Genomic DNA, 22,715 nt, shown 5'->3' with positions numbered 1-22,715 from the left:
TGGGGACAAACTTTGTCCATGTGTTATTTTCTACTTTGAAGCCTGTTAATGAACTGGACTGTTATTTATATGTTTGAGTGATGCAGACAACAATATTTTGAATTTTTGGAAAAACAAGAAAACATGCTGGCCACAACTAGCAAAATTTGCATGGGGGATCCAGTACATCCTGCTACCAGCACATCTTCTATTGAAGGAAGACAGGAGAGTTAGACTGAATCCTGAGATTGTTGATGACTTCTTATTCATTCACAGATTTAAAAATCGTAACAGTGCTTCATAGGGCATATTTCTCCCCTCTAGGGCACACAGAACGGGTTGTGTTTCGTACCCCTGTACATTTTAACTGGGTGGATTAGGATTCCTTGGGGTAGTAGAAATCAGCTATTGTTGTGGTTGGAAGGGTAGAGGCTGGTGGTGGGAGGGTTATTATAGCTGCTCACTGTTATTATAGTTTTCTATTTCTAATTTATACACAATAGTTGCACAGTATATTGCTCCTTTTTATACTTTAATAAAAATTTAAATCGAGGCTTCTGCAGATGAGGACAGAGCCCATGGGGACGGAGCAGGGATGGGGACAGAACTTGTAGGGACAGGGCAGGTACAGAGACAGAACCCACGGGGACAGGGCGGGGACAACTTTGTCCCCGTGTCATTCTCTAATGCCCAATACAGCACAAGGGCCAACATATAGAGATTAGAGAGTGCAACCATAATAGAACATGCACAGATTTCCCACTGGTCATTCTTAGTTAAGCATTAATCTTTTAAAATTAGACAGAAAGTTCAATACAGCACTACAGACTAATAGCTACAAAATGGTCAATACATACCATGTAGAATTGCAGACGATAATGTTTCTTCACTAAGCTCAGTACAAATATGCAAAATCCTGTGAAGAACAAAATTACACAGATGCCTGGAAACGGTTTTTGTTCTAGCTGCAATAGATGTCAGTAGCTATGTAGTAAATCTATTCCTTTCACAGATGGGTTATACAGTTACATATTTGCATTAGATCACCTTAAGATGCAGTCTTGCAGGACATTTAGATTTAGAGATCCTACAGTCAGTTGAGTTTTCAAGATCTCCATATTGAATATGCATGTGAAATAAATACAGAATATAAAATTTCTCTCATACATATTCATTCTGTAGATACTGAAAATTAAACCGGTTATGGGATCCCCTGAACTAGTTTGAGAAATGCTGTTATACTCATATAGAAAAATTTTTTGTCAAAACTATCACCTGAGGTTTACGATATATTTCTTGTGGCTTCCAGAACTCAAATTTTAACAAAATCAAGTACTGATAGTAGATGTCTTTTAAAAAAAAATGTATTAGTATTAAAATAAAAACGCAAAACAGTGACACCTACAAAAAATACAATAAACGGTGGGGAAAAATAACTTCAAACAAAACATTTTTTCACTCACAGGATTTTATATTTCCTTACTCTTAATTCTATTTATTTTTTCTTATCAATAGGATAGTCTTTTTTCTAATTAAGCACTGCAACATTTTTAAATGATCATTCTTTGTTTCTGCAAGGTCATCTACAGTATTTAGTCCTCTTCAAATTACACCACTTAAGCATTGAAAATTTACATTCCATAATGCCATCAAAAAGGAACAGCCACAAACTAAAATAATCTAAGACATGCTAACATTGATATATTTTAAATGGATCTGCAAGCATTATTCGGGAAAGAAATAGTTTTGAGAAAACTAAGTGTGAAAACTAGCTGGAATAATTATTCCAGCTAGAGCAGCACAATTTCTCCTCTCTCAAACACACGTTGACTAAATAGAAGGTAACATTGGTGAAAGACATAAGTGCATATTTTCAAAGCACTTAGCCTTCCAAAGTTCCATAGATTTCTATGGAACTTTGAAAGGCTAAGTGCTTTGAAAATATGCCTCATAGTCTGCTAGCCAATTGGATAAAGTGTGTTTACTGATAGCTGCCCTCATCCTGTTAGGGTCAAAGAAACAAAAAGCTGGGGAGACTGTCTAAAGACGAAATAGAATAGCACTTAGCTTGTGGTTTGAATCAGCACTCTTCTATAACTGTTCAGCAACTTTAAAGCAACGGGGACCACCGTTTCACCCGGAAACATGGCTTCATCAGGAACAAAGTGCTTTTTGCAGTGTTGAATCACAAATTTGTGCTGGAGACAGGAATTTTACCGCACAAAAAAGACTGCTTTAAAGTTGCTTGCATTGTGTGCTAGAACCCTGAGACTCGTATAACGGTCTGGGAAGAATATTGAAAGTTTTTGAGACTCAAATAAAGGTCTGGGAAGTGGAGTTTTTTGCCCTATGATAGAACTGTTGCGTGAGTTATATCAAAAAAATTTTCTTATAACCTCGCACTAAACCACTGGTATTTTACCAAAGGTTTCTGAGGGCTTTTTCTCCATTTTTACCCACTGAATATTGCACCAATATTTGAATATTGGCTGGAATTGTGACACTTTTGTATTAGGTTACTTTTTGACTCCAGCCTCGCTGCATTTGTTCTATGAGACTGTCTAAAGCCCTGATGGCGAACCTATCACACGCGTGTCAGCACTGACACACGTAGCCATTTTGGATGACACGCGGGTTGAAATCCGGCAACAAATAGAACCCAGCCTACCTGCTCTTACTGCCAGGGCCGGTCTTAGGCAGGGGCGACAGGGGCGTTGGTGGACATCGCAGCTTCAGAACCCCCCCTGAGTCGGAACCCCCCCTGCTCCGCCCCACCTCGCAGCCTTGGTAACCAGCAATCCTCTTCGTCAGAATCATCCAATTAGGAGTGCCCTTTTAGGCGCTAGACAGCTCCCTACAACAAATCACAGCTCACTGCAGTTGTAGCTCAGCCAGATGAAAAAATTGCCTGAGGCTTGAGGCAATTGTGATTAAATGTCGAACCTGAGTGTTGAGTTGCGAGTAACCCAGGCAGCTGCTGCTCTCTTTAGACAAATAAAGTCGGGTCAGCGGCTGCTTTCTTCCTCTCTGTGATCCTGTTGCAGCCTTAGCTCAGCTGTGCTTGGACACTGACTGCTGCTCCTGCTCCACACTTGTTTGGGAAGTTCCTAAAAATACCGGTCCAGCTAAGAAATCACTTTTCATTGCTTTTATAATGCTCCTTTCACTACTTGTTTGTAGCAATTGGTTATGAGAGAGGGAAAACAAAAAGGGAGAATAAATCATGGGTGCCGTTTCCCGCCATTAGAAATAGCGGCAGGTAAGTTAAATAATTAGTTTTTGGTTTATTAAATACAGTTATATATTACAATAATACATTTTTGTTATTTAAACTATAAATATCGCGAAATTATGATTTTTTTCCTCGAAGTTACACACCACCCGAGTTATGCTTGGTTTTTTGGCGAATTTTGACACACCAAGCTCAAAAGGTTGCCCATCACTGGTCTAGGGGCTTTAGTCCACTCCAGATAGAAGGCAAAAACTTGCCTGCAGTCCAAGGTGTGCAATGTGCTTTTGCCAGTATGGGCAAGAAAACTCATTGTTAAGATAAAATTCCAGCCAAGAAAATCAAAAGAAAAAACAAAATGGGGGAAGACCAATGAAGTTCCAACACAAGGGTACACAATTTTAACAACCACAAAGCAAAATAGGACTCTTGTTGATAATGACTGAAATAGACTCAATGCAGTCTTGTATTTCAGTGCAAGAGGTGCCTGCCACAGGAGTCAAAAACAATCCTACAATGACAAACATAAAACCATATATAAAAATGTTACATATAATTATGATAATTATTGTATAAAATACATTTATATTAATATAAAAATATATACACAAATGTATAAATATAAATAAATGAACATAATCATAAAATACTTATACATAAAAATGTAACATTAAAATACCAGTCTAATTGACAATACAGGAATATCAATGGGTCCAAGTAAAAAGTATAACCATGGCACCATCTATCTAAGAGTATATAAAATAATATTCACACACATCAAAATATATTAAACAGATCATAATTTACTGATGTATAAATTCTAAAGGAACAAAAAGGATACCACCAATAAAATATACACTAGTACAATATATAAAATGTGCCAAAAGGCAACCAAAGACATATGTGCACATATATCAATCAATATTTATAAACTGTTTATTTCTCTAAAAGGGTATATGCTGTGGTATACAAAGAGATATTAAAAAACAACTTGTCATAAATTACATAACCATAATATAGAATCTTTCAAAACTGGACAGTATCTTAGTCGCGCAAATAAAAAAGTTTTAATCTTTTTCAGGAATACTAAATAACTCAATTCAGTTCTTATAGTTAGTGGAAGGGAGTTCCAGAGAGAAACCTCCAAAACTGAAAAAAAACCTGAGTATATTATGGAAAAAAGGAGGGCAAAGTAACAGCCAGTTATATAGATGACGTGAAAATCTAGGAAAAGTAACTATATTTTTCAAAAACTCAGAAGTATTGCTGTGCAGAATTTGAAAAAAACAAAGATAACATTTTAAATTGGATACACTTGTGAATCAGAAGCCAATGAAGATTCAAAATATAAGAGGATACACTACTAAATTTACCAAGTCTGAAAATCAATCTAGCTGAAGTACTCTGTATAAGTTGTAACCTCTTCAGTAGTTCAGAGGATAAACCAAGGTAAAGAGCATTACAGTAATCAAGATGTGGTAAAATTAACATTTGAACTAATAAAGCAAATGTATCTTGATTAAAGTAATATCTTAGAAGGCGTAGTTTACGCTTTTAAAAGGTTTTATGCCACAATTGAGTTATTTGTAGATTGTATGGCAAAGAAGAATCTAATATCGTGCCCAGAAACTTGGATTCAGATTCAACTGGGAAAATTTGATCATTCTGACAGCGTAATTTATGGGGGCATGATAGTACCTGTGTTCCTGAACAACAATACCTTTGTTTTGTTAGAATTTAGTTTCAGCTGATTATCCAAAGCCCATGTTTGCATCTTACTCATACCCAACGAAATCCTACTAACAAGTCAGAACTTTCAGCAGAAATTGGTAATAACAGATTAAAAGCATAAGACAAAAGAAGTTCTACCAAACCAAGTTCTATACTTCCCAGTGTAGACATAAAAAAAAAAAGTTTTAAAGGATAGGGGATAACAGAGAACCCTGTGGAACACTGCACCCCAGTGACCAAAATTCAGAAAATGATTTATTCAATCGAACACAATAGCTCCAGTTGTACAAAATAAAATCACAAAACCATAAGCGCTCAAGCAACAAAGAAAGGCCAATGGCATAAAATGCCACAGGTGTGTCAAATTGGAGCAATATCGCTTGCTTACTAGTCCCTAATTGCTCTTTCACATAGGTAGTCAATGCTAAAAGCAGTATTTCTGTACTATGGGCAGTTCTAAACCCAAACTGGAACTTATGCAAACAATTAAATGTATGTAAATACTCAGAAAACTGTTCACTTACATAGGATTCAATCAATTTAGTAAATAAAAGGATGTTCGCCACTGAACGGTAACTTGGAAGGTAGTGTCAAATCTAAATTGGAACCTTTAGGGGTTAGAACTATACGACCCATATCTAAACAAAGAACCAGATATCATCAAATCATTAATTCTGAAAGCAAACCACAATAGAGCAGCCTGAGGGATGGTAAAAAACAATGAAAAAGGGCAGTTATCCAAACAACATTGTGATTTTGATTTTGAATTCTTCACCAAAAGAGAATGAACCTCTTCCATAGTCATTGGCTGAAACTTGTTCCAAATTTGATCAGCAATTATGATTAGGCAGGAGTAATACTATCTATCTCATTACTTAAATAAGTGGCTTATCTTCGACTGGTTGGAAGAACTTTAGTGCGCTGAATGGAAAAATATTTAGACAAAACTCCTACATATGTAACATGTCAGTTCAATTGTCAGAATTAAATATGCGGCAGAATTATTGAAATATGTAGAATTGTGCTGAATCAGGTACCAATATAAAAAAGCAGCTTTTAAAAGACGTATTGAAACTGCAACAGAGAAACTGGCTTTCATTTCAAGTCCCTATTCCCCCCTCCCTTTGGGAACACTTAACAGAGACAAAAGGGCACTGCTTCACAGAGATATAAAACTTCCTTCTCCGCCCACTTGAAGGACTGGTAACAAAAGCATGACTAAGATGGGTACCTAAAGGCTCATCAAGATATCTCCACCAGCAGACAGAGTCTGGGAAGGTATAACTCCAGCTATTGACTCAAAATGAAAGGAAGCCATAAACCACTTACCACAAAGGACTCAGTGCTCCCCCCCTTCAGATAAGACTTCAGCACATGTAAAGACAAAGGGCTGATGGCATGTGACCCCTTGCAAACTACAATACCCAAGATCCTCTGCAAGCTTCAATATCCAGGACTCAGGGAACATTATAAAAGGCCTGGAAACAGCCCAGCTCAGCCTCTGGGGACCCACAGCTCTACCCTTCTCTCCTGTAACCATGTGCCATGTGCTCATCACTCAGCTTTGTAACAAGGACTTGTAAGTAATTAATAATTCATATTTACCTTACTTAAGCACAGATTCTCTGTAAGATCTCTTAAGACTCATCTCTCGCTGCAACATTAAATGCTAAAATCATAACTTAATAAACCCTTTTGAATCTAAATATATAGTGTTCCTGTTCTTTCTTAAACCTGGTAATGCAGGTTAATGTAATCCAATAAATATACTTAATTTCTTTCATTCAGTGTAATTGTGAATCGTCTTACCTTATAGGTAAGTGGTGGAGAAATTAATATCCTAAAATTATGATTACAGCGCATGCTCTTAAAAATTATAAACATTAGCAAGTGCTCTAGAGCTCTTCCCCCCAAGATAAATCATTTCTTGTAACACATATATGGTGTAAAGACCAGCTCAACACAAGAGAGGGAAGGTACAAGATGGAGATGCAAAGACGACGGAGTCTCCATCTCCTGTGTCGATGGTGCTTACGGACGTGCAGCTTGAACAACTCACCCTGGCAGTAGAGAAGGCGTTGGGAGACTAAATTGGGTGTATTATCGCAAAAACTAGAATCCTTCCAGGCTACATTAGATGGGCTCACATCTCAGATGGGAAAGTTGGAAACGCGCATATCAAGTATGGAGGATAACATGGTGTGGCCCTGTGGTGTGAAGATCAGAGAAGCGCAATGGCTCGACGAAAAATTAGAAGACTTGGAAAATCATACACAGCGGAACAATCTTTGCATTATTGGTTTGCCAGAGACAATTCCAGAAAGGAACCTTAACTTGGAGGACTGGTTTACAAAAGAGCTTTTACTTTCTGATGCTAAGGGCCTTCTGATCTTAGAGAGAGCACACCACATTGGCCATGTAACGGAGAACAGGTAGCACCCCAGAGCGGCGATTGTAAAGATTTTAAATTATCATCACAAAATGGATATTTTACAGGGGTTTCGTTCAAAAGATTCCCTTACTGATGAGGGCCACCACATCCTATTATTCCAGAATTTTTCCACAGCAGTGCAAGAACATAGAAGACAACTTCATCCTATCTGTGAAGCCCTTGTGAAGAAAGGTACGAGGTTTATGCTACTTTATCCAGCTATATTGAAAGTTTATCAGAATGGAAGTTGACAAAGCTTTTCTACAGAAGCAGAGGCCAGTCTTTTGGAGAATAACCTGGTAAACCTGAGGACTCCATCTTTCACACACAATAGATACTGACATTACAAAGCGCAGCCTTATAGCTTATTTAGCGCTGATTATATGTATTACGTGTTGTGCTCTGTCACACTTCAGAAGTTATCTTTGCAAATGTTAAGGGCACTTCGATTTGGGAGTGAGGGGTACCCTACATCAATGTTGTGATCTCCCTTTACCTGGTGAGGGGTGCTTGGCTGGGTAATGTTTTTGAGGACTAGAGGGGTTTGTGGGGTTTTGGTGGGGGGTTCATAGGGAGAGGGAAGAGAGAAGGGGTTTCTTGCACACACAAGGGGCGATTTCTTAAACAGCATTCCTATACTTGGTAGATTATGTGTTCATCATGGAAACTGAGAGGGGTGTCTGGGGGAGTTGGTGTGGGGGAGGGGAAGAAGATGTGGGGCAGAGCATCTGCTTTGGTTCTGGATACAGGGAAGGAGTGTGAATGGGGGAGTGATTGTGCTGTGTATAGGCTGCTGGACAAGAATGGGTGCCTGGTAGACCTTCTAAGAGAGATTTAGATCTGTTATGTACCCTTGTTCCAGTAAGTACTGTTAGGGCCCCTTTAGGATCCCTTCGGTTCCTTGTATGTAATGTATGTGGAATCATGTCCCCAATTAAACGTTCAAAGATATTGAAAGCATTGAACAGACAAAATGCGGACTTAGTCTGCCTGCAGGAAATAAGGTTATCTTCCCTGGAGCACCAAAAGCTATGCAGGCAACGGGTGGGAGAGGTTTTCCCAGCTCAGGACCAGAAGGGCGAAGTTCCTATATTGGTACAAAAATCATTGAAATGTGTGGCTCATCAGCTTTTTTGTGACGGGGGGGGGGGGGGGGGGGGGATATGTGGGAGTGCATCTTATTTTTTTTTTTTTTTTTTTTTCCAATATTTTATTGGCAATTTAGCAAATTACAATCATAACCAAATAACATCAAATATCAGTAACCAATTTTTGTTCATGGTCCCCCTCCCCCCCTCCCTTTCTCCGTCAGTGGTGTTGCTTCTGATTCTTGAGATTGTTCATATATTGACCAAATGTTCGTGAATACTTTCATAGTGCCTTTCCTCTTAGCAGTCAATTTCGACATCTGATACAGAAAGTCCACTCTGCGAGCTATCAGTTGTAGTGTTGGTGTTTCAGTTTGTTTCCAGGCTCGAGCTAAGGCTATCTTGGCCGCTACAAAGTACTGAGTAGCCAATCTATGTTGTCCACTGGGTATTGAGCTAGGCCGGAAATGGAGGAGGCAATGTTCTGCTTTCTTTGGGTATGGTTGAGGCAATACTGTATTTACCAACTTCACTACTGCCTCCCAAAACAATTCCACCTTCGGACATGTCCACCAAATATGGTAAAACGTGCCCTGAAGGCCACATCCCCGCCAACATTTTCCCGAGGTCCCCGGATATATCTTTTGCAATCTATCTGGGGTATAATACCACCAGTACAATAACTTATGGCCATTTTCATTGATAGATTGTGCTGGGGATGCCTTGAGCAGATATTTGTAATTGCTCATCCAAATTGTTCTAGGGTGTGTACATTGCAAAACGTTTTCCCATTTCTTATGATAAAGAATTTGAGGGTCTGTCCTGCCCAATAGTGCAAGATATATCCGGGAGATACTACCTCTGCCCCCTCCCTTACGCATTGCTAATTCAAGAGTTGTCTCTTCTAGATCTAATTCATCTTGTGCTCGTCTTTTAATAAAATTACGCAGACAACAGTAATAAACAAGATCTTTTTCCGATAGACCATACTCTTCTTGAAGTTCCTGGAAACTAATCATATTGCCCTCCGCCCATACCTGTCCCAGTGTGTATAAGCCTGCTTTTGCCCAGTTATCAAACACCTTTTCTGATCTCCCAAGTGGGAAACCCTCCGCCCATCGTATTGCTGTTTTTCGGTAATATTTCCTTTCCGGGAACATATGCTTTCTAATTTGTAACCACGTTTGGAGCGGGTGTTTTAGACTCATAGGTAATTCCTGCAATATAGATGTCAGATCTCTCCCTGATATCCACAATATGTCCTCTATCGTGTACCTACCTATCCATGCTCTCTCCCAATGCATCCATTTCTTTATTGTCCCTGGAGCCCAGTCAGCTAGTATTCTTAATTGTGCTGCTTGGTGATATAGATAAAAATTGGGTGTTCCCATACCACCTCGGTCTAGTGTTTGATACATCGTGGCTCTATTAACCCGTGGTGGCCTTTTCCTCCATATATATCGAAACATTTTCTTATTTAATTGCGTGAAGAAGGAGGCAGGTATCGGTATGGGCAGTGCCAGAAATAAGTATAATAATTTGGGGAGCAACATCATCTTGATAGCATGTATACGCCCTTTCCAAGATATATTGAGGCCCTCCCATCTATCTAATTCCTGAAAAAGTTCAGCTATCTTTACTGGAAAATTAGCCTGAAATAGATCTTCTATCTTGGGTGTGATCTGTATTCCTAAGTATTTAATGGATTTTTGCGCCCAGGCAAATGGAAATGCTTCTCGCAGAGCCGGTATCTCTTCATTCGGTACTGTTATGTTTAATAAGGTAGATTTAGTTAAATTGGGTTTAAATCCCGACACTGCTCCATAATATGACACGTGATCTATTGCTTTTTGTACTGATATTGCAGGCTGCGCAAGAGTGAGTAGTATATCATCTGCAAAAAGTAGAAGCTTTTGCTCTTTTCGCCCTCGTACTATGCCCTTTACTTCCTCATCATTTCTCAATATACAAGCGAGCGGCTCTACCGTTAAAGCAAACAGAAGCGGGGAGAGGGCACACCCCTGCCTAGTTCCCCGCCGAAGCGGGAAGGCCGCAGTATATGATCCATTAATTTTTAATATTGCTTTCGGGTCTTTATATAAAAGTTGCAGCCATGTTAGATACCGCCCCTTTAATCCCACCTGTCGAAGCACCGCAAAGAGGTATGCCCAATCAACACGATCGAACGCTTTTTCTGCGTCAATGGATAGTAATACTGCTGGTACTTTTTCATCTTGGGTGTATTGGATAGTATGGATGAGGCTTCGAATGTTGTCAAACGTTTGTCGCCCTATAATAAATCCCGCCTGATCTTCGTGAATCAAGTTTGGGAGCTGTTTCTGTAGCCTATGTGCTAATATTTTCGTAAAGAGTTTATAATCCACGTTGAGCAAGGATATCGGGCGGTAGGAGCTACATTGTTGGGGGTCTTTGCCTGGTTTTAAGAGCAGTGTTATTGCTGCTAGTCTCCATGTTTGTGGTATCTCTTGAACCTCTTCCAGCTCATTAAATACCCTCTCTAATATTGGGATCAGGTGTTTTGCAAATGTTTTATAAAATTTTATAGTATACCCATCTGGGCCTGGTGCTTTCCCATGTGCACTATCTTTAATTGCCCATTTAATTTCCTCCGATGTTATGGGGGCCGATAGTGTTTCGCTCTCCACTCCCTGCAATTGGGGAATACCACTCTCTTTCAAGTATCGTTCCACGATTGCTGGCTCCAATGTGGACTCTTTCTCATATAGTATTCTAGAAAGGTTCTCTGTATTTGATCTAATTGTGTGATGTGTTCCCCGTTCGTATCTCGTATCCCCCCTATATGATTCCGCTGAACTTGTTTTTTAAGCTTATTGGCCAAAAGCCTACCCGCTTTCTCCCCAAACTCAAATGTTCTTGCTGGGTCTGTTGTAGTTGCGCCGCTAGGCTTTCCATTTGGAGTTCGTTAAGTGCTAATCTCAACTGGTGTAACTTTTCTGCCTCATTAGTATCGTCTGGTTGTGCTTTGTGTTTCTGTTCTGCTTGCCTGAGTTCGTTCCTAACATTGTTTTCCTGGTCCATGCGAGTTTTCGATATATGGGCTCGTAGTGCTATTAGACGCCCTCTGATCACTGCCTTGAGACCTTCCCACAAGGTACTCACTCTGACCTCGCCTGTATCATTAAATTTAAGATATTCCATAATATATTGTTCTATCTCTAGTATATTTCTCTCATCATATAGTAAGGTATCGTCTAGTCGCCAATATCGTATGCCTACAAGGTGAGTTCCTAGGATAAGTGTCAGTATTACCGGGGCATGATCAGACCATGTGCGAGGTTCTATGCTAGCATCTTGTGTCTTTCTTGCTATATTTACATCTCCCAGCCAACCATCTATTCTAGAATATGTTTTATAGTTGGGGGAGTAATATGTGTAGTCCCTCTCATTACCATTTTTCTCTCGCCAAATGTCTATCAGTCCCCACCGGGCCATTAACTGTTTCAATAATTTCCTATCTGTTTTGGCATACACTGCAGACCCTGTAGAGTTATCTATATGGGGGTGCATGGTGACATTAAAGTCTCCACCCACTAATAAGTGGCCCTGCTGGTGTTGCTTCAGAACCCCTTCTATCTGCTCCCAGAAAGGGCCCTGCCCCTGATTAGGGGCGTACACATTAAGTATAGTATACGTGGTATTATATACAGAAACCACCATCAATAGATATCTCCCTTCTTTATCACTTACAGTTTTCAAAATCTGCCATGGACGAGACGTTGCCAGCGCTATCAGAACCCCTCGCTTTTTAGGCATAGCAGCACAAGAGGAGAACTTAATAACAGAGTATCGTCCATGTTTCACCAGTTTCTCATGCACTTTTTTCAAGTGAGTTTCTTGCAAAAGGACTATATCAGCCAGCAAGCGTACCATATCTTTAAACATTAACTTTCGCTTTGTAGGTGAATTAAGCCCTCTTACATTTAAAGTAACAATTTTCAATTCTTTATCAACCATACATATAACAACTTTTAGTTATAAAATTACCACTAACTTCCCTTTCCCAATCCCCTACCTGCCTCCCCCCTCCCCTCCTCCCCAAAGCCCATGTATGACATATCCTTCCCCTTGGGTATGACATGCCTAGGAGGTAAGTGAGTTCGATCCCAAAACATTACCAGCCTGGTATTGCTGTGCATTGTTCAATCACACGCCATTATAGCCCTCTTCATTGATGTCTATTTTGACTCATTGTTAATTCCTCTATTTGTAATCCATCAGCGTTGGTTGGGCCCTGTTTGACCTGATTGCTGCCTTCTCAGCCTTCCTCGTCCTTGCGAGACACGCTGCCATCGCGCTTTAGCGCTATTCTGTGGGATAGCCTTTGGGCAGTTTGAGTGCGTAGGTTCCGCCATTGCTCCTTGGCCCAGATGTTCTTGGGCTTCCTCCAGCGATGTTATTCTGCACTGTTTACCCGCTTTATAAAATAGCAGGGCAAATGGATGTTGCCATTTATATTTTATCCCTTCTGTTCGCAGTTGCGCTGTAAGTGGCTGTAGTTCTCGTCTGCGCTTGAGTGTAGTTGCCGAAATGTCTTGAAATATTTCCAGCGGATAGGTATTCCATGTGATCGGGCTATTTGCCCGTGCTTTATGCATAAGTTGATCTTTAACTTTATATTCAGCGAAGCAGGCAACTATGTCTTTAGGTACATTAGCCCGTTGTGGGCCTAGCGCCCGATGCGCCCTTTCAATTTTTATTTCCTCAGCGGTGACCACATGCTCCAATGTAGACAGGAGTTGGGCTGCTATGTCCTTTACAACTTGTTCGCAATCATTATGCTCTGGTAGTTCAGGGAGCCCTCGTATCCTAATATTGGACCTTCGGCTCCGATTTTCTAAATCTTCCACTTTATCTGTTAAAAAGCGTAAGTTCGTGCGCTGTTCCTGCACAGTGGTCTCGATGGTATTTAGGGAGTCTGCATGCTCTTCCAGGCCAATTTCTACTTCATTAACTCTGTTCCCTAATTCCGTAATTTCTCCTCGGAGTTCTGCTCCGAGCTGGGCAAAATCCTTGCGTATCTCTTTCATTTCCGTTTTAATATCTTGGAACCAGGTTTTAAGCTGCTCCCATTTATCGGGCAGCAATTCATTATCTCCATCGTCCCCGCTTTCTTGCTGAGGCGATGATGCTCGAGACCGCATGGCGCTTTCGTTAGCGTTTGTGCTCGCGGCCTGTGCTGTTTCTTTGGCCTCCCGCTGATGGTAAGCAAAAGCGGCTAAATCAGCTGGTTTAGTTTTAGTGTTCGACATCTTTGGTATCACTCGCCTTTCGCCGCTCTAATCCGCCTCCAGGGCTATTTCAAAATCGCTAAATATAGCTAAAAGCTTCGTTTTTCCAGGCTGGGTGTCGGGAGCTCCGCTATTAGACCTCCATAATGGAGCGTGACGTCACTTCCTCACCGGGAGTGCATCTTAATATACAGGGCCTGGAGCTGATTTTAATTGGGGTTTATTGGCCTGTACCAAAAGATGAAACTTTCTTTTGAAAATTGATGAGAATGTTCAGGCCAATCGAAGTATCCCTTTATGCTGATGGGTGACCTCAATGAGGTCATGGACCCTAGCTTAGACCATTCAGTGGAGATTGGGTGATGGGCTGATAGCTGGGATTAAGATCTTACAAATTTTAATAGAACATTAAATCTGGTAGATCCCTGGCGTCTCCTCCATCCGGAAGAAAGGGACTACACACGCATGTGTCGCTGGCCCATAGCACTCTCGTGGTTGGACTACATATTGTTTAGTGTGGAACTTCTCAAAGGCTGCATTGGTAACTATAGATCCAAATGAGATATCAGATCACAACATGATCTGGATAGACCTAGACGGCAGTACCCCCTTCCCGCAGACCCAGGGGTGGTGCTTTCCCTCTTAATTGCTCAACTGCCAGGACTTTCAAGCCTATTTGCAAAGGCAATGGGCAGATTATAAAAGTAGCAATGCGACACATATATCCAATGCTGCATTGTTCTGGTTGGCAAAGCAGTGATGAAGGGAGCTATCATTACATACATATGTGTGCGGAAGAGACGTTTAGCACAAGAGATCATAGATCTTGAAAGTAAACTGCAAGTGGTGTGGAAAACCTATATTGTCAGACCCACTGCATGTGCCTATGGCACTCTACAAGCGACAAGGATAGCTTTAACATGAGCACACCTTCAAACTACATCATTATAGGTAGCATCAATACTGGAGATTTGGTAACAAGTCTGGGAAGTTATTGGCCAGAGTCACTCGAGCCTGGGCAGGGCACAAATACATACCCCCCATTAAAGTGCAGGGAGGGGTGGGCCAATCACCACAAAGCTAGAGGAAATAGCAGAAACTATTGTTCAGTATTTTAGAATATTACATCAGCATACTGTGCGGTCTCTCTCCAGTTCGAGATGAGGCTATGGGAGAATATTTGCAGCTCTCTGGAATGCCTCGACTAGACTCCCCAATTAGAGAGAGCTTAAACAAGCCCATAGCAGCGAAAAAAAGTACTATCAATGATTAAGACCCTCAAACCTGGCACCACCCCGGGACCTGATGGTGTAATGGGGGATTTTTCCAAAATGCTGCAAGGTCATATAATAGGGCCTTTGGTCCAGTATTTTAAGGATGCAGCTGAGACACAGCAGTTCCCCAAACACGAAAATACAGTGTTAATCAGTCTCATACCAAAGCCCACTTCCCCCCCCCCCCCCCCCCCCCCCCAGAAAACCCAAGTAGCTACCGTCCAATTTCATTGTTAGACGTTGATCTGAAAATATTCTCACAGATTTTAGCCACAAGGCTGGCTGCAGTTCTCCCTGACCTCAAACATGCAGATCAAACTGGATTCGTTAAGTGCTGGCAATTGGTTGTAAACATCTGCAAATTGTTGCTAATGCTATCTTATTGTTAAAAGACAATTTTCTCTCTTTTATTTGATACACATATTGGTGTAGAAGGGTGGTTTGCTCAGGCAGAAGTGACCCTTCACACAGACACAAGAGCGGCTCTCATAGTTAATGGGATCCGGAGTGAGACCTTTAAGTACATAAGTATTGCCATACTGGGACAGACCAAAGGTCCATCAAGCCCAACATCCTGTTTCCAACAGTGGCCAATACAGGTCACAAGTACCTGGCAAGATCCCAAAAAAGTACAATACATTTTATGCTGTTTATCCTAGAAATAAGCAGTGGATTTTCTCCAAGTCCATTTTAATAATGGTCTAAGAACTTTTCCTTTAGGAAGCTATCCAAACCTTTTTTAAACTCCACTAAGCTAACTGCTTTTACCACATTCTCTGGCAATGAATTCCAGAGTTTAATTACATGTTGAGTGAAGAAAACTTTTCTCCGATTTGTTTTAAAATTACTACTTTGTAGCTTCATTGCGTGCCCCAAGTCCTAGTATTTTTAGAACGAGTAAACAAGCAATTCACATCTACCATTCCATTCATTTTATAGACCTCTATCATTTCTCCCCCTCAGCTGTTTTTTCTCCAAGCTAAAGAGCCCTAGCCACTTTAGCCTTTCCTAATAGGGAAGTCATCCCATCCCCTTTATCATTTTCATTGCCCTTCTCCGTACCTTTTCTAATTCCACTATTATCATTTTTGAGATACGGTGACCAGAACAGAACAAAAATATTTCAGGACAAGTCGTACCATGGAACAATACAAAGGCATTATAATGTCCTCATTTTTGTTTTCCATTTCTTTCCTAATACCACCCAACATTCTATTTGCTTTCTTAGCCGCCGCAACACAGTGAGCAGAGGGTTCCAACATATAATCAACGATGACGCCTAGATCCCTTTCCTAGTTGGTACCTCCTAATGTGAAACCTTGAATTACATAGCTTAATTCGGGTTCCTTTTTTCCAGATGCATCACCTTGCACTTGCTCACATTAAACGTCATCTGCCATTTAGACGCCCAGTCTCGTAAGGTCCTCTTGTAATTTTTCACAATCCTCTCGCGATTTAACAACTTTGAATAACTTTATGTCATCAGCAAATTTAATTACCTCACTAGTCACTCCCATCTCTAGATCATTTATAAATATGTTAAAAAGCAGCGGTCCTAACACAGACCCCTGGGGAATGCCACTATCTACCCTTCTCCATTGAGAATACAGACCATTTAACCCTACTCTCTGATTTCTATCTTTTAACTAGTTTTTAATCCACAATAGAACACTACCTCCTATCCCATAACTCCAATTTCCCCTGGAGTCTTTCATGAGGTCCTTTGTCAAATGCCTTGTGAAAATCTAGTTACACTATGAGGCATATTTTCAAAGCACTTAGCCTTCCAAAGGTCCATACAAACCTATGGAACTTTGGAAGGCTAAGTGCTTTGAAAATATGCCTCAATATCAACCGGCTCATCTTTATCCACACGTTTGTTCACTCCTTCAAAAAAATGTAGTAGATTGGTGAGGCAAGATTTCCCTTCACTAAATCCATGTTGGCTTTGTCTCAATCTATGCTTTTGAATATGCTCTGTAATTTTATTCTTTATAATAGTCTCTACCATTTTGCCCAGCACTGACATCAGGCTCACTGGTCTATAATTTCCAAGATGTCCTCAGGAACCTTTTTTAAAAAGTCAGCATTACATTGGCCAGTACCATTTTTGATTTTAAAGATAAATTACATATCTCTCTATATAAAATGCACCTCCAAGCATTTCCTCATCTCATCAGTTTAATTCAAAAGCATAAAAATGAAACAAATTACGAAGAAACTGTTGGAATGTATTGTATTTTGCATGCATTGCCTGTCACCTATTATTTCTCTGTGATTACTCTGTGACCTCTGATGTGAATTACTTAGAGAGGTCACATAGCTATGCAACTTCCTGTGGGGGCAGACACAGCACATGCAGCACATGAAGCACATGGAGCTCATGATCTCTCCTAACCTGAGAGGATCTATGGTGGTGTGAGCATCCATTACCATCTAAGCACATGGAAGGAGCTGATAATACAAATGTATAGTAATATGTATATATAAGCCTGTCTGATTATAATCTAACTACAAACTGTGAGTAAACAGATGTTTTGTTACTTCAACTTTAAAGTGACTCAGCAGTGAATTATTCTGGGGTGAATGAGAGAGAGATGAAGAAAGAAATTAACATTTCTAAAGCTGAAGCTGTGTGTACTAAAATCTGCTAATTATTTACTACAAATAATCCAACAAAAGGGTTATGGGCCCAGGGCTCAGGAATTGAAAAAGAAGAGAAATATTACCAGGCAAAAAAAAAAGCCACATTTTTCTCTTAAGTTTTAAAGGAAAGATTCAGTCTGTCTCTCTCTCCCCCCACACAGCAGACAGAAGGCAAAGAAAATGGCTGAGGGAAGAAATTCACCATTGTTCTATTCTCTCAAGGTGCCTAAATTAACTGAGTTTAATTATCAGCAGTGGGAACTAAGATTCATATGTCTCCTTCGAGCAAAAAGATTAAATATATGCTTAGACCAAGACAGAACAGCTGAAAATATGGCTGAATGGGACAATGCAAACTATTATGTGAAGTGCATGTTTTTGGAAGCTCTCTCAGAGAAACAAGCCATATTAGTGGAGGGAAAAGATACACCAAAGGACATTTTATATAAACTGAGAACTATGTATGCAACTACATATGCAAAGCAGCAACCAATTTGGTTAGCAGAGTTGAATGAAACCAAATTAAGGGATAAAAGTAAATGTAATGATCACATTATGCATCTTATGTCTTCATTTCAAAAGCTAGAACTTTCTGGAATTCCCATGTGTGATGCATTGAAAAGAGCATTTCTTTTTACCTCACTATCAAAGAAGTTTGATGTTTTTAGGTCTGTAAATGAGGCCATTGAAGGGCAATCTTTTGAACAGGCAACATCAAAACTAAGGCAGGAATGCATAATAAATGATTCTGAGGAGATGTGTTCTCAAAGCAAGTCAGAGAGAAATGAAACAAATTTCTTGGCAAAGAACAGAGGAAGGCGGAGCTATGGGAAAACTCCACCCAAGGGCAAGCTGATTTGCTACTCATGTGGAAAGGAGGGACATGTATCTAAATGGTGTAAGGAAACACAAAACACTCCCTCTAGCTCACCTAAGCCAATGGAACTAAAGAATTTTCAAACCAGGAAATGTATGAAGGACAAAGATAAACACAAGGGCTTTCTAATGGCAGAAAAATGTTTGACTATGGTAAATAATAATTCAAATGAAAGTACTTGGATTTTGGATTCGGGGAGCACATGCCATTTAACCAATTGTAAAGATTTCTTTCAGGAAATGTGTCCAGAGGAAGGTATTCTTAAAACTGCAAACGCAGGGACTGCTAAGATCCAAGCAAAAGGTATTGGATTCTTAAAATGCAAAGTGTCTAATGAAGTTAAAGAAATTCCTGTAAGTGATGTCTTGTATATTCCCCAAGCAGTTTGCAATATGCTTAGTGTATCTACATTAGATAAGAAGGGATTTGTGATTCATTTTGAAAACAGTAAGTGCACAATCTCTAAAAATGATGAAGTGTATGCTGAAGCTTTTATGCATAATGATGTTTATAAACTGAGCATTTCAGGTGAAGCCTCACATATGGCGCAAGTAAGGAAGAATGATGGTATATGTAGTCTGGAAATCTGGCACCGCCGCCTGGGACATCGTGATTCTAAGGTGATCCAGGATCTTTACAGTAAGCAACTGGCCACCGGCATTCAGATAAGTGCAGATGCTGGTAAAATGGAGAAATGCATAGACTGTGTTACTCAAAAAGGTGTGAGACCCTCATTTCCTGCATACACAGGAAATAGGAGTAATAAAGTGCTGGACTTAATACACAGTGACTTATGTGGACCGTTTAATATCCCATCATTGGGAAATAACAGATTTGTGCTAATATTCTTGGATGATTTCTCTAGATACTGTGTGGCCTATTTGCTGAAAGAAAAAAGTCAAGTCACAGACATGCTGAAGAAATACGTAGCCATGGTGAGCAATAAATTTGAAAGAAAACCAAAGGTTCTTCAGACCGACAATGGTGGTGAGTTCACTTCACAAAGCATGCGCACATTTCTAGAACAAGAAGGCATTCAGCATATCACAACAGTAGCTTATACACCAGAGCAAAATTCTAAATTTAGGTCACTTGTGGAAATGACCAGATGTATGCTGTCAGATAGCAATCTCCCTAAAAGACTATGGGGGGAAGCCATTCTCACAGCAGTGTACCTACAAAACAGAATGCCAACTAAAGGCGCTGAGCGCACACCACATGAGACATGGCATGGTAGGAAGCCAAACCTGTCACACATAAGAACATTTGGAAGTACAGCATATGCTCATGTACCAAAGCAAAGAAGGCATAAGCTGGATTCCACAACAGAAAGGGGCATTTTAGTTGGCTATGCTCCAGGACACAAAGGATATAGAATTTTGAATCTGAAAACTGGCATTGTTGGCATAAGACATGTTACATATTTTGATGAAAACAAAAGGGTTGATAAAGGCTGGATTATCCCAGATGAGCCTTATCATCCAGAATATGAAACTAGAACCATAATAGACATGCCAGTGTATATAAATGCCATACCAAGGCAGATGTCTGAAAGCAACTCATCTGTATCTAACGAGGAACAGGCAGAGGAAGCAGACACAGAAAGGATCATTGAAGAAGACAGTACAGTTGGAGAAGGGGAATCAATTGGAGAAGTACTCTCAGATTTAGAGGATGCGGAAAGGTCGGACCAACCTGTTGTCAGACGCTCATCCAGGGAAAACAAAGGTGTTCCACCCCTAAGACTGTCTTACCTAACAAAGTCAGCAGAAGCTCAAGAGCCCTTAACATGGGATGAGATTGAGAAAATGCCAGCAGAAGAAGCTGCTGAATGGCATAAAGCTGCACAAGAAGAAATTGATGCATTGGATAAAAATAATACTTGGATTCTTACAAAATTACCTCCTGGCAAGAAAGCTATAGGATGCAAATGGGTATTCAAGTTAAAAAGGAATGCACAAGGAAAAGTGGAAAGGTATAAAGCCAGATTAGTGGCAAAGGGATATCTTCAAAAATATGGAGAAGATTTTGATGAAGTGTTTGCACCTGTAGTGAAACACACGACAATTAGAACACTTCTGAGCATTGCAGTCTCAAAAGGCATGCAAGTCAACCACATTGATGTGAAAACAGCGTTTCTTCACGGAGATATAACTGAAGACTTGTACATGGAACAGCCAACAGGTTTCATAAATACAAAACAAAGACAGCTAGTGTGTAAATTAAACAAAGGTCTTTATGGATTAAAGCAAGGTGCAGAATGTTGGAATGAAAAATTGCATGAAATATTGACAAATTTAGGATTTAAGCAAGGTGAAGCAGATAAATGCTTGTACACTAGGTGCAGAAATGGACAATATGCATACATTTTAGCTTTTGTTGATGATCTGCTCATTGCAAGCAAAAGTGAGCAAGAGTACAAGGACATTGTAAAGTGTTTAAACCTCAATGTTGAGATAAAAGAACTGGGTAATGTGTCATACTATCTTGGTATAGAAATTGAGAAACAAAATGATGGTTCTTATCTTCTAAGCCAGAAGCAGAAAATAAATGAGCTTATTGAAAGTTTAGGTATGCAAGATGCCCAAGTTGTAAGCACTCCCATGATCACTGATTTTCTGAAGGATGAAACAGTAAGAGAACCTTTACCAGATAACATCCAATATAGATCAGCCATAGGTAAGCTTTTATATCTAGCTACCACATACAGGGCTGATATAGCAAATGCAGTAGGAATTTTGAGCAGAAGGGTCAGCTCACCTACCAAATCAGATTGGACTGCAGTTAAAAGGATGGTAAGGTATTTAAAGGGTACCATTGATTGTAAATTAAAGATTTCAGCCAATAGTAATCCAAAACTAATATGTTACTGTGATTCAGATTGGGCAGGGGATCATTCTGATTATAAATCCACAAGTGGATATGTGTTTATGTATGGAAATGTACACATTTCATGGGCCAGTCATAAACAAAGTATTGTGAGTTTGTCTTCTACAGAAGCTGAATATGTGGCCGTATCGGAAGCGTGCAGAGAACTGATGTGGATTGAAAAACTTTTGCTGGATTTTGGAATAGCTGAAAAGAGACCAATCCAGATAATGGAAGATAATCAGAGCTGCATCCGACTGTCACAGAATGACAAGGTTCAGTCACGCACCAAGCACATCGCAACGAAATACCACAACGTGCGAGAGTTGGCGAAAGAAGGGGTCATCAGTCTACACTATTGTCACACCAGTGAGATGACAGCTGACATCATGACCAAACCGTTACCCAGAGAACATTTTGTGAATCTGCGTATAAAGCTTGGACTTTGTATGAATAAATAATTGCATGACAGTTAAGCATGAGAAGGGGTTTGTTGGAATGTATTGTATTTTGCATGCATTGCCTGTCACCTATTATTTCTCTGTGATTACTCTGTGACCTCTGATGTGAATTACTTAGAGAGGTCACATAGCTATGCAACTTCCTGTGGGGGCAGACACAGCACATGCAGCACATGAAGCACATGGAGCTCATGATCTCTCCTAACCTGAGAGGATCTATGGTGGTGTGAGCATCCATTACCATCTAAGCACATGGAAGGAGCTGATAATACAAATGTATAGTAATATGTATATATAAGCCTGTCTGATTATAATCTAACTACAAACTGTGAGTAAACAGATGTTTTGTTACTTCAACTTTAAAGTGACTCAGCAGTGAATTATTCTGGGGTGAATGAGAGAGAGATGAAGAAAGAAATTAACATTTCTAAAGCTGAAGCTGTGTGTACTAAAATCTGCTAATTATTTACTACAAATAATCCAACAGAAACAACTCCAAGGGGAGGTGACGGGATTGTGAGAATAAGAAGCCTGCTGCCCTCAGGAAATACCTGCTACAGTTAAGTTATCTTTGCTATCTCCGAGGACAAGCATGCTTACCATTCTCATAAGTAGGGAATCCCTAGCATCCAGGCTCACCCAAAACAACACTGGTCAACTGGGCCTCGCAAGGGCGAGGACATAACATGAAATAAAATACAACTAGGTGAGGGTACAGCCTTGAACAGAATAAAATGGGCCTAGGAGGGTGGAGTTGGATTCTAGACCCCAAACAGATTCTACAACACTGACTGCCCAAACCGACTGTCGCATGAAGAAGAAAGGCATCTGATGCATGAAGCCTGGAACAGAACTGAGGGA

At 40.1% G+C, this 22,715-nt stretch overlaps 1 protein-coding gene across 4 annotated transcripts in view; it reads right to left on the bottom strand.

Annotated features, from left to right (window-relative positions):
• The window catches only part of CDS1 (CDP-diacylglycerol synthase 1), a 447,836-nt gene that overhangs the window by 242,993 nt on the left and 182,128 nt on the right, over positions 1-22,715 (bottom strand). For all 4 annotated transcript variants that reach the window (XM_030190592.1, XM_030190591.1, XM_030190589.1 and 1 more), the window contains one exon: positions 837-895. In XM_030190592.1, the coding sequence (XP_030046452.1) occupies positions 837-895 (59 nt within the window). The remainder of the gene's footprint in view (positions 1-836; positions 896-22,715) is intronic.

This window comes from Microcaecilia unicolor, chromosome 2 (assembly GCF_901765095.1).
Source record: "Microcaecilia unicolor chromosome 2, aMicUni1.1, whole genome shotgun sequence".
In the NCBI taxonomy this organism is placed as follows: domain Eukaryota; kingdom Metazoa; phylum Chordata; class Amphibia; order Gymnophiona; family Siphonopidae; genus Microcaecilia; species Microcaecilia unicolor.
Note: the sequence above shows the minus strand (reverse complement) of the source record. Positions and strands in the feature narration are given on the sequence as shown.